Source organism: Globicephala melas, chromosome 9 (assembly GCF_963455315.2).
Source record: "Globicephala melas chromosome 9, mGloMel1.2, whole genome shotgun sequence".
Classification (NCBI taxonomy): domain Eukaryota; kingdom Metazoa; phylum Chordata; class Mammalia; order Artiodactyla; family Delphinidae; genus Globicephala; species Globicephala melas.
The window spans coordinates 43,399,953-43,412,892 of NC_083322.1; the positions used below are offsets into that span (position 1 = coordinate 43,399,953).

At 33.1% G+C, this 12,940-nt stretch overlaps 1 protein-coding gene across 7 annotated transcripts in view; it reads right to left on the reverse strand.

Moving 5' to 3' along the window:
* Positions 1 to 12,940, reverse strand: part of BBS9 (Bardet-Biedl syndrome 9) — a 445,438-nt gene that overhangs the window by 256,518 nt on the left and 175,980 nt on the right. For all 7 annotated transcript variants that reach the window (XM_060305435.2, XM_060305434.2, XM_060305433.2 and 4 more), the window contains exons 12-15: positions 11,863 to 11,939; positions 8,902 to 8,955; positions 2,676 to 2,778; positions 1,099 to 1,203 (exon numbers count right to left, since the gene is read on the reverse strand). In XM_060305435.2, the coding sequence (XP_060161418.1) occupies positions 1,099 to 1,203; positions 2,676 to 2,778; positions 8,902 to 8,955; positions 11,863 to 11,939 (339 nt within the window). The remainder of the gene's footprint in view (positions 1 to 1,098; positions 1,204 to 2,675; positions 2,779 to 8,901; positions 8,956 to 11,862; positions 11,940 to 12,940) is intronic.

Sequence of the window (12,940 nt, forward strand, 5' to 3'; positions counted from 1 at the left end):
AAAATATTTATGTTACCCCAAATTTTGAAAATACAGGTAAATGGTTAAAGTGGTTACTTCTGGCCAGAAATGATTTTTTTTATAATTTAAAGCAAAATAACTTACAAAGAAGGAGAAACAGATTTTGAAAACATGTACTAAAGTTACAAAATCACCTCCAAGCATAGAGTTGTCAATGCATAAAACAGAAAATTCACTTAGACAAAATAAGAACTACTATTATTAAAAACATTGCCAAGGTGCCTTGTTAGCACAGTAGGTAGTTGCATCAGTCTCATAAAAACATTGCTAAGTAAGCAAAGTAGGTATCAACAGAGAGAAAAAAATATGAATAAGGCATCTCTAAGCTTTTTAAATTAAGAAAACTGTACAGAAATGCTTAAAAAACACAAATGCAACATTGTTGAAATACCCTATCAGTTACACTACATTTAAACGTTTTTAAAAAAAGCAATAACTAATTATTCTTATTCTATCAATCAACTAATTGTCAAACTGTTACTATGAAAAATTCACTACACATACACACACACACACAAAACTACAAAATTGAACCCAAGTTGAAATTTATAATAATTACATCTCACTGGACTAAAGATAATATTTTTGATCTATTAAGAGTTTCTTGAAATAATACAGATCCTGTTCTTAAATATTTTAACATGTAAGATAATAGTTTTATTTAATCACTAAAGCAGTGTTTGAAACTCTGAAGACTGACTTAATATTACAGCAACCCATAATAGTCTTTTTTACTAATTCAGACTAGGTTTTTCTCTTTAGTTCAAATACATGAAGTCTGACTAGATAACATTCTTCTAGTGGGAATAAAAATACATCATATTTGCTATTAATTGAAAAGATAGAATCAAACATTACATATGGAAATCAGCTAAATAGACTATCACTAATTATTCATAACACATCAAAGTAATTTGAACATACATTTTTATTTAACACTAGAAAAGAATATTTTTTCATTTAATAATATTTTACAATGTGTTTTCCCATTTTAAACACTTAAACATTTAACTCATAACTCCAAAAACTTAAAAGAAGTGATTAGGCTTGTAAATTCATGAACAACTGTATGCTTACCTGTAGGTCTGGAATAAGAAACAACAGCATTTCCTTCCAATTCAGATGGTAAATAACTTCCTTTCAGATAAACAGAAAAGCCTACTGTTCTAGTCATCTCTGGTGCTATAAGCAATGTAAAAATAATATATTACATAATTTTGGACAATTATTATTAACAAACAGTTAAAATTAGATATATACTGCATGCCAGCTACTGTCTTAAGCACTTTACATAACAATTACATAGATTAACTCATTTAATCCTCACAACAACCCTACATGGTGGGTATTATTATTATCCCCATTTTTTGGTGCATGAGGAAAATGGCTACAAAGAGATTAAAAAGCTTGCCCAAGGTCATATAGCTAATACAGAGCTGGGAATTGACTCCAGAACAAGAGTACCTAACATTCTACACCACTGCTTCTCTTTACTCAAATGAACAGGCAGCATGAACAAAGCAAAAGGTACGCAAAGGGCAAGAGAACTTGGGAGTGGGAAACAGTACCTTATCATGGCTAGAACACAGACTGCAGGAGAAAATGGAAAGGGGAATTGGATATGGATGTAACTAAAACTGTGGCAACTTGGCAGATTGTGCATAGCCTTCCATATTCATGTATTTGACCTCCAACCTGCATTAGAGAGCTATAAGAGGTTTTTAACTTGAAAAATTAATGGTCCAGAATGTGTTTTAGAAAGACAAGTTGGAAGTATTGTGAAAAATTAAAAAATAAAGTGAGATATCACCTACAAGTTTACCTCAACCATTCAATCACTCATTCACTGATGCAATGAATACTTACTGAGTTTCTACTATCTGTCGGGCACCTAAGGTAGGGGTTGGTTATAAAAAGGAAAAAAGAGAGATATGTTCTTGCTTTTTGTGAATAAGACATAGGGTACCCAGCTGAACAGTAGCAGTGAAGAAAGACAGAAAAAGACTTGAAAGATAATTCAGAAATCATTTTAACAGGACTAATGACAACTGGATGTAAGTGGTAAGAGAGACCCTATGCAAAGAAATCTTAGGCATTATTACAGTTACCTTACATAGATTCATTTTCTAATTAAGTCCAATTAATTTTCTGATTAAATTCTAATTAAAACAGTTCTGTAACACAGATATCATTATCCCCTTTCTGCAGATTAAAACAAAACAAAACTGAGGCTCCAAGTAATTACTAAAGTAGCTTGCCCATGGTTACACATTGAGTGTCAGAGCCAGGATTCAAATTCAGGCCAGACTCCAAAGCCAATATTCTTTCTTCAAACATTACAGATTCAATAAATAGCTCACTAGAGAAACACCAATAAAAAAGCCTTCCAAAATATAGTATTTAAGTACAATTATTAAGAAAAGCGCTTGAAAATCTGTAATTACTTCAACTTAACAGCCATTCACTGAATGTCCATGCTTGATGTTTGGAGGGAAAATATAAGCAAAACAACACAATCATTGATTTCAGGAAGATACCAGTCTCACTATTCAGACAAGAAATATAGTCATGAAATAAACCCACTGATAAAAAAAATTTTAATTAAAAAAAAACCTCATACCATGATAGACTTTAAGCCAAAACAAAACACTTACCCATAAATTCAAAGGTGAACTGATCACAAGTCAATACTAAAGGTGGTTGTACATAGACCGATAATCTGATCTTTTGTAATGTCACTCGATTCTGCAGTGTGACCTGAGAAAATAGAAATCGTTATTAATAAAAAAATTACATTTTTTCCAAATTGATAGAATATCACAACTACTTAAAAAATCATTAGCAAATAATTAGGAAATACCATCTGAGAAAAAAAAATGAGCTGTCACAAAACATAACCTGTAACATAGGTAGTAGATTAAAAAGTTCTACTCAGTTAGAAACTGGGCAAGGGAGTTGAACAGACTTTTCTCCAAGAATATGTACAAATAGCCAATAAGCACGTGAAAAAATGCTCAAAATCTCTGTATGAAATACAAAGTAAAACCACAATGAGATACTACTACACATCTACTTAAATGCTATAACCAAAAGGACAGACAAAAACAGGTGTTAGCAAGAATGTAGAGAAACTAGAACCTGCATAAATTGCTGATGGAAATGTAAAATGGTATAGCCATTCAAGAAAAAAGTTTGACAGTTTCTTTAAAACTTAAACATAAAATTACCATCTGACCTCACAATTCCATGCCAAGAGAAATGAAACATATGTCCACCCAAAAACTTGTACACATGTTTATAGCAGTACTATTCATAATAGCTAAAACTAGAAACAACCCAAGTGTCCATCAACTGATGAATGGACAAACAAAATATGGTATATCTCTACAATGAAATGTTATTCAGAATAATATTTAATAATATTAATAATAATAAAAAGAAATGAAGTACTGACACATGCTACAACATGGGTACATTATACTATGCTAAGCGAAAGAAGCCAGTCACAAAGACCACATATTATATGATTCAATTTATATGAGATATCTAGAGTGGGAAAATCTATAAATCTACAGAGACAGAAAATAGACTAGTAGTTGCTTTGGGATAGTAGTGGGATTGGGGGTGGGGGAATGGAGAGAACAGCAAGTGACAGCTAATGAATATGGGGTTTCCCTTGGAGGGACAAAAATGTTCAAAAATTAAATTGTGGTCATCATTCTACAACTCTGCAAATATACTAAAAGTCATTGAATTGTACACTTTAAAAGAGCAAATTGTATGGTATGTGAATTATATCTCAATAAAGCTACTAAAAAATGCTCTCTCAAAAGCAGACCAAAAAAATCTGCCCTCATGTCTGGTGAATAATTACATCATGAAATATTATATGTGTTCATTCTTCTTTACATGTATAGATGTGGCATCACGAATTATTTATTTTATCTAGTATCAGTATATTACCTTTTACACAAGTTACGCTCTAAAGATTTCCTTTCTAGGTAGGTATTTACTATCAATAGTTTAAATACATATCAAAGCACTACATTTTCTTCCACGACTTAATACAAAAATACCTGACATAACTAATTCTAGAAAATATCAAAGAATGGCAATAATGACTGCTGCATTTCTAAGCTGACTGCATTTCCAAACTGGTGCTCTTAGTTGATGATGCTTGGAATGATAATTCCCATTTGAGTCAGAGTTAATAGCTATGAATTCTGGGTTAACCGTTTGACTGAGAAATAGGGTGGGTATGGGTAGAGAAGGCCAGGACTTCTCTCACTCACCCTGAGGAGCAACGTCAATAGAATCCATCAGGCCCAAGGATCTTTACTGGGCCACAGTGCTAGGGGCATCAAAGAAAAAGCTTAAAGATCTGGCTTCCATTGGGAACATTCTCTCTTTGGATTTTGTCTCCTAAAAGCCCCAGCCTCTTTGAACAGTCTCTTTGGATGAGTTTATCCACATGGTAAGCCAGATTTATCACAGTCACTGGCCAGGTAGAGTTGCTAGACCAACTAAATCACAATCTCTGGGAGTAGACCTGGGTATTGGTATTGCTTTAATAGTTCCCCAGGTGATAGCTATTTACAACCAGAGTTGAGAAGCACTCTTCTATTATACATGGCACCTTTGCTATGGAATAATTTAGTCTAGTTACTAGACTCTAGTATATGAGACAGATACATTCCATTATTAATTGACATAATGCAAGGGCATACTTAATTTTTAAGAAAAGTCATTTTGAATTTTCTCTTAGGTAAAAGGCATGTATCAACTATTCCTTAATTATATATATCTATACATACTATAGATAAACAATATACAAGAATATACATCTGGCCCACAAACATTATACACATATAATTAGATTCAGTAAATGTCTTGTATTAATTTTAAATGATGTGGATATTCTGTACAACTTAAAATAAGCACAAAATTTTTGACTTGCAAAGTAAAAATTTTAAAGGACAACTATTGATGCAAATAAGTACAATAAACACAGCAAATGAACAATGAACCCTCAATTTTTACTTTATAAGCCCTGGGAATACATGGGGGGAAATCTGCATACCACAAAGATTCTGTAATGATATCTGACCATTATAAAAAGCATAATACCTTTTTAATAAAACACTGATGGTAATTATGGGAAGAAGAAAGTACGCATGTGCTGTAGACATGATAGCTATTCCACTAAATAAACAGAACGCAATTTCAATATTTTACTGTTAACAATAATATGCTGGTCTGTACATATATTTTTAAATAAAATTAATGATAATAACCATTAGCTTTCTATATTCATGAAACCATGCTAATAAATTATTTATGTGTATTATCTCATTTAATCATTACAACATTGTGAAACAGGTACTATCACAATATACCATTTTACATAAGAGAAAAATGTGGCTCAGAGAAGCTAGATAATTTGACTAACGCTACTCTGATTATAAGTGGAAGAAGCACAATTTAACTTCTGTCTGTCAGAATCCAGAGCCCACACTCTTAATCAATTGTGGTTAAGTCCCAAAATAACTCTGCAAATGAAGAAGTACCGTCATTTTACAGTTTAAAAATAGAGGTTCACAGAAGCTCAATAATACGTCTAAGACCATCCAGCCAATATGTGCATGAGAGCTGAAAACTATGACCAGGAACATCTCGTGAGAGGTTAGTTTTAAAAATGAAAATGAAAAATCCTTAAGGTAGAATAAGCCATTTTTAAGACAGCAGACATTCTGACTCTGCCTGGCATAACAACATGTACTTAGACAACAATCGTACAATTTTACATTGTTAAAAGTGCTTGCATTTAGTTTAGATGCAAGATCAATGGTGATAACTCTCATACTCAGATCTATTGAACCCCAACAATGGACTAGGCACTTTCAAAAGTGAATCAAGAAGATGTGTGACAAAAATAACTACAGTAACAAAGAAGAGTTGTGTTTGAGCCAAAAAAAAAGAGTTAAAGACTTGGCTAGACCATAAACCTCATATTTTAAGAGAAAAATAATTATAGATTAAGGGGGAAATATGAAAATTAATATCTGAATTTTCCATGCTGTTTTCCATTTCTAACAAAATAAAATATGATCCTCAGGAAACATAATACTAAATTTTTATCCTAGATATATAAACATGACTCCAAAGGCCAGGTATTAACAACCACTCTGCCTTAGTTGCCTGCAATAGATAGATGGTCACGCATCACGCACACACACTCAAGGTAGCCACATCTTCATTCACTTGGAACGGATGGAAAAATTTTCTCAATTAACAGGATTTATTATGATGGAAACTTCCATGGTTATATATCTTGGCTGCTGTTGTTATAAAAGGCTATAAGGAGAGATTTATAACAGAAATTTGTATAGGAACTGTCAGGCAGAATCAGGAAGTCATGGTGTCTGCTGCCTAAGTCCAGCTGATTTTGTGCAACCCTTGTGTGTCGCATTCTTTCCCATTCTTTTATAATGGCAATAAGGAAGAGAGCTGTGACTTAGCCATTCTCAAACATAGTTAAATGTTATTCTCCTAATGAAGGAGAATTTTCCAATAGTGTCATGCCACCATTTTAAGGTGGCTATTACACATGAAAACTTAAGAACGGCATGGGAGGGAAATGTGTATTTATTTATAGCAGTAACTAGTAGTGAGGGAAAAAATTAGCATGAGCAAAGTTATCTGGTTTAGGTACAAGATTTCTTTTTGCAATTTGCAGTGTGCTCCTGAATTATTATGTTATGTGTCAGAACAATATCAGTAGATAGATATAAAAGAGATTTCCCTACACAGAAGTCTATAGATCATTCCTGGAACACTACAGGGTTGTTGGGTTTTTTTTCTTAAATGATTGATTTCTTGCCACTAATGCTTTTCCAGACTCAGAAGTATTAATGGGATAGAGCCTTTGATTGGACAGGGGGAATGGAGACTGGGAAAAGACCACCCTTGCTACCAGTGGCAAGAATCCAAAAAAATTAGCTTAGGAAACTGTTATAAGATTGGGCTCCCTTCAAATTCTACCAAAGATCCCCACACTTGGGCCACCCGCTGGGTCTAGTATAAGCGAACACAATTGGTAAAGCCTGGTGCCCTGTCAAACTCCTCCAAGGACAGCAACCCATAATCTAAGAAAATATAAAGCCCTGTCCAAGTTTTGACTTAGCAAATCGCCAAGATCCACAACTTTCCCTGGCTCCAAAGTCTGGGCAGTGATAAATATTTTCAGCTTAATAATGTGCTGACTTATTACCACACTTTAATCTAAATGCCTTAAGAGGGTTCTACATTTGAGTTCTAGTTCTAAAATTCTACAATGGCAGGACTAAAAATCTTAACCAAAACCACATCCTTCATATTCTATTTTTTGGGGACTATCAATTTGTCACTACTCTATTTTGTGGCTTCTTCATTTAATATTTTCTTGCCATAAATACATCCATTTAAAGTTAATACTATGGCAGATAGATGGCTGGAAATTCTTTTCAAACACACACATAATCATACATAGAAGAAAGATATTATTAACATTCATATGATTCCCCAATATATATATGATAATACAATCAACTGCTTGGTCTACTATGAATGTGATGACACAATTCCTTTAGTATATTTAAATACTAATTTTGTTTCTAGAAAAAAGACCCTTAATCACACTACACATTTAATTAATGGTAGGAATAAGTCATAACAATTTTTTGTTATATATATATTGCTATAAATGCAATTACTAGTTTTATATTTGTAGTAAACAATAAAGGCTATCTATTTCCTACTCAAGGCTGAGGAAAACTTACAAATGTCAAGTGTTTGGGTTTTTCTTTTTCTTAACTTTTTAACCAAGAAATCTTTTGTTTAATTGAATAAATTTAATGTGTAACATTGTGTACATTTAACGTGTACAGCATGTTACTTTGATACATTTATATATTGCAATATGATTGCCAAGGCAGTGATATTTATCACATTACATAATTATAGTACAATATTATCTATATTCATTATACGGTGCATTAGATCTCTATGGCTTATTTACTACTCATTACAAGTTTGTGCCCTTAAACATCATCACTCTTAACCGCCCCCAATCCCCTGGTAAGCACCATTTTACCCTCTGTTTTTTATAGGCTTAACTTTTTTAGATTCCCACATATAAGTGATATCATACAGAACTTGTTTTTCTCTGTCTGACTTATCTTACTTAGCATAACGTGCTCAAGATCCATCCATGTTGTTGCAAATGGAAGGATATCCTTCCTTCTCATAGTTGAATAATATTCCATTGTGTATATGTACCATATCTTTTTTTATCCATTCATCCAGCGATAGGCATTTGGGTTGTTTCCACATCTTGGCTATTTTGTGAATAATACTGCGATAAACATGAGAGTGTATATCTCTCGTGGGAAATACTATTTTCATTTCCTTTGGTTTATAGCCAGAAGTGGAGTTGCTGGGTCATACAGATTTTTTTTTAAATTTTTTTGAGGAACCTCCAATTGATCTCCAAAGTGGTTGGATCAACTTACATTCCCACCAACAATATTTAAGGGCTCCCTTTTCACCACATCCTCACCAGCATCTGTTGTCTCTTGTCTTCTTTATGACAGCCATTCTAAGGTGTGAGGTGATATCTCATGTGGTTTTGATGCACATGTCCCTGACAATCACTGATGTTGAGCATCTTTTCATGTGTCTGTTGGCCATTTTGATGTTCTCTCTGGTAAATGTCTATTAGTTCTTCTGCCCACCAAGTGTTTGTTTTACATTTCCATAAGCTACTTATAGGGTGACAAGCGGCAGATGTGATGAAATGTGTGATATTGTTTGCACATTACAGTCTAGAACTATGTACAATACCTTCACTGTGACTGAAGGGACAAGGTCAGCTCCCACTTCAACATCAGTAGATTGCTGTAAACACAGAATTGAGAAGAGAAGGAAAGAATAGTTTCAATACTGCACATCAATGAGTAAACACAGTAGGTGTGATACATACTTCTCACCACCAGAAAAAACGATAAAGGATTTATCACTCTGATGGCAGACTAAAAGAGTCAGTGTGGCTTTTTGGATGGCTTCATTAAGAAAGTCACAAGCTAATATTTAAAAACCCACGACTCCAAAAAGGGAAGAAAAGTTCACATATTTTACTATCAAACTACTCTATTGCCAAATGTCCTTAAAAACTGAAACTAATTCTATTTACTCATTCTTTATATTATAGAAAAGAAGACTTCTGTATATTTTCTATATAAACAGTACACCATTCTTTTAGGTCCTTGTATTTTTAGCTTGCCAAAGGTATGTTTTATTCTGATTAATGATATGTATTGATATCTAAGACATGTAACTAATGATATAAAGATTGAGTGGCCTTACATCTAGAAAATAAAACAAAAGTAGGAGTGCATTTTTTTTTCCTAGCGCATATCATAAACTCTTTTACTCTTTGAGCATCAGCCTTGGTTACCTGGTCCTATCTCTTAAAGAATTCAGAATATAATATAATAGAGCAAACATTTCCTTAGAATTTATAACTTTTTTTTAGAGTGGTAGGTTGAGAGGAAAATATGGTCACTCTATAATAGAATAAGATCAAAGCGTACCATATTTTCTAATAATACCCACATGAATTCCTGAGGGAACAATTAAGATCATGAAGCCTCTGTCCAACAATGAATAAATCCATTGTACTTTGTTAACCCATTTGGAATTATTTTACTAAGAAAAATTAAATCACTTCTAAGCAGTGGGGATCACTATGATGTAATGGCCATCAGCATAATTAAGAGTTGGGAGATTCATATTCTATTTATGATTCCATAGGAAACTATATATGAACTTTGATCCAACTTCTCAGTCAAGAAGAGAGGATAGCGATGCTTATCTCTTCTATGAAATCCACCATTCTAACGCTAATTATATTATTTTTTGGATGTGTGCTTTCATAACAATGATTGAAAATAAAATATTAAGCCAGGCTTTTTGCTCTAGTATTACCTAAAATCCAGGAAATGTTTTACATTTAGCTGTCGGCAGTTCTGGAAGAGAAACCAACATCTCCTGTTTCCTGCTCTTTTCAATCCATATCTAAACACCTAGATATTTCAGGGACAAAAGTCCTTTGGAAACATGAAATTACAGCCAGAGAGAAGTAGCTCTACAAAGACAGCATAGCATCACAGCCACCTAAATCGTTGGACTGATGTTTTCCAATGGGATGAATATGATACTCTCAAGAATCTCTTTAGAAGGAAAGAAATAGTAAGAAGGGGAAATGAAGCTGAAAAGAGACATCTAGTTAAGAGGAAAAATCACTCCAGGTTACTGATAGGGAAATATATATTACAATACAGTGCTATTACATAAGGCCTTTCCTCAGAAAGATCAAAAGTTGCTAAAGAACAGAAAGGGAATTTCAATCCAAATAGCCTATGTTTAAGAGAACCTAGAAAAAATTATATAAGTTGCCCAAAGGAAAAAAAGAATCATTCCCAAGGCAAGAAAATGTGTGTACATTTGTCAGCTAACTAAGCAAAAATGTTCCACTCAGACTACACCCTTCAGGTAGAGTGAGAAATGGTGTGTGCTGAATATCCAATGTTTAAACAGTACCTCTACTATGTGACTCAGCTGGGTGAATGTTTCTTTCATATATAGTCCTACTTTCTTTACGTATACCCAACTTACTATACTATGGCAATGTTAATGTTTATCACAACTTGGGTTGGCTGTTTATACTAAGATTAATCTTTGAAAAGCTTATGGAACTACTTACTATATTATGCTGTGATACGTAAATATCAAAGTCATTTCCTAAGCAAAAATTGTATGACATAAATTCCACACAGAGTAAAAAACAGTGAATTCAATCACTTTCCTAAATTGATCAACTTTGGTACAGATATAGATAAACTTAATATATTTTGCCCAAACTGCAGGCAGTGAGAGAAAACCAACCATAATCTAACAAGTGCGTACAGAAGACTAAACAAAGAGATGGGGTAACGTAACCAAGGACAGTCCTTTCTTGTTTCTCAGCTTTATTAATTCATTTATAGAGTGAATATATACTGAACACCCATTATGTGACTGGCACTAAGGATATGGCACTGAAGGAGACAAGTAGAATGCAGGTGGTGGTGGCGGTGGTTGTGGTGGTGATGATCGTGATGATCATTTTAAAAGAATTAAAATGTAATTTTATTATTATAATGATTTGTTAGTTAATTACCATAATTCAACAAAGTGGATTCTATTACTATTCCCATTTTACAGATGAGAACACTGAGACTAAGAAAATTGAATACCTTGCCCTGGGTCACACAGATAGAAATGAGAGAAAAAATAATTCCTGGCCCAACTCTATTCTTAAACTACTTCCCCACCACAACCACCAAAATGTATTAAAGACTATAAATTACCAAACCCTGAGCTATGCCTTTCATAAACATTATCTCATTGAACCTTCAACAAAAATCTAGTGGGGTCAGTATTATTTATCTGGATTAGGATTATCTCAATACTCAGTACGAAAAAAGTTTTTTTAAAAAACGTAGGTAGATTCAGAGTAATGTTGAGAACCTCTTTGACCATTTCCCTTCCCTCCCCCTTTTTTAAGACAGAAATCCTGCCTAAGGAACTTCTTATTACACAAAGAACTCAGAAATGTTTTTTTCTATAAGTAACAAAGCCTAAAACTTATCTTCCCTAAAGTTTCTATTTGGAGGCCCAGAATTTAAACCAATACATTTTGATCCCAATTTATCAGAGTCCGCCACTATCACAAACCCTTTGAAAGTCTGCAAATACACCTACAGATACTGAATCAAAGTTAGGAGAAACCATGGCAGAGACTTTCAGGTCATCTTCTCTCTCGGTCATAGGCCATACACCTGTAATTTTAAGAGAAAAAAATGTATTTACTCATAAAGTAAAACTTGCTGTATATAGTTGTTTTAAAGTTTATCTATACCATATATCAAAAATATACTCACGAGTTGAAAAAAAAAAAACTGAGGCATTACAGAATGAGAAGCTTTATGCTAATTCTTTCCCTTCTACATTACTAGAAAGAAAAACTGTCTCTTTTTCCAAAGATATTAGCTAAGATGTGACCCATTGACTGACCAGTGTCAGGAATTTCAATTCCCTATCCTTAGCTACTGGTAGAAGCCAAAAAGAGTACAACTCTTTTGAAGGTAAACTGGCTATAATTATCAAAATGTAAAATTCACCAAAAAAATGTAAAATTCATATACCCTGTGACTTAACAATTCTACTCCCAAACATTTACCCAATACTCATAGACATGCCCAAGGAGTTTCTCTGTTGCTAGTAATTATTAAAAACAAAGCAGCCTAAATCTAAATTATATTTCTATTAATAGAGAAATAGTTAACTAAATTATGGTATATCAATACTGTGCAATGGTCCAAAACCCAAAACTCTAAATAAGAGTGCTGTCCATCTTTATATACTGACATGAAAAGAAATCCTAGATATGCTATTGATTTAAAAAAAGCAAGATGTAGTACAATGTCTCTAATACACATGTATTTGTGTAAAAACAATTATATAAACAGGAAAATTTTCTCAAAGAATACACAAAAACTTTTAATAAAGGTTACCTTTAAATAATCTAGTGGAACTAAGACCTGGGGTTTATGCTTTCAGTACTGTCTGAATTATTTTGACCATATTCATTTTCTCTTTACAATTGAAAATTTCACAATTTAAAAAATGTTTATAGTGTATAATGAGGTATTAAGAACAAGTTATAGAGATCCTAAATAAATAAGAAACATAAATAATGCACATACCTATGTGTATATATATACATATATATATATGGCAGATTATTGGCTGTCCCCCTAACATCCATTCTTCTCTCCTC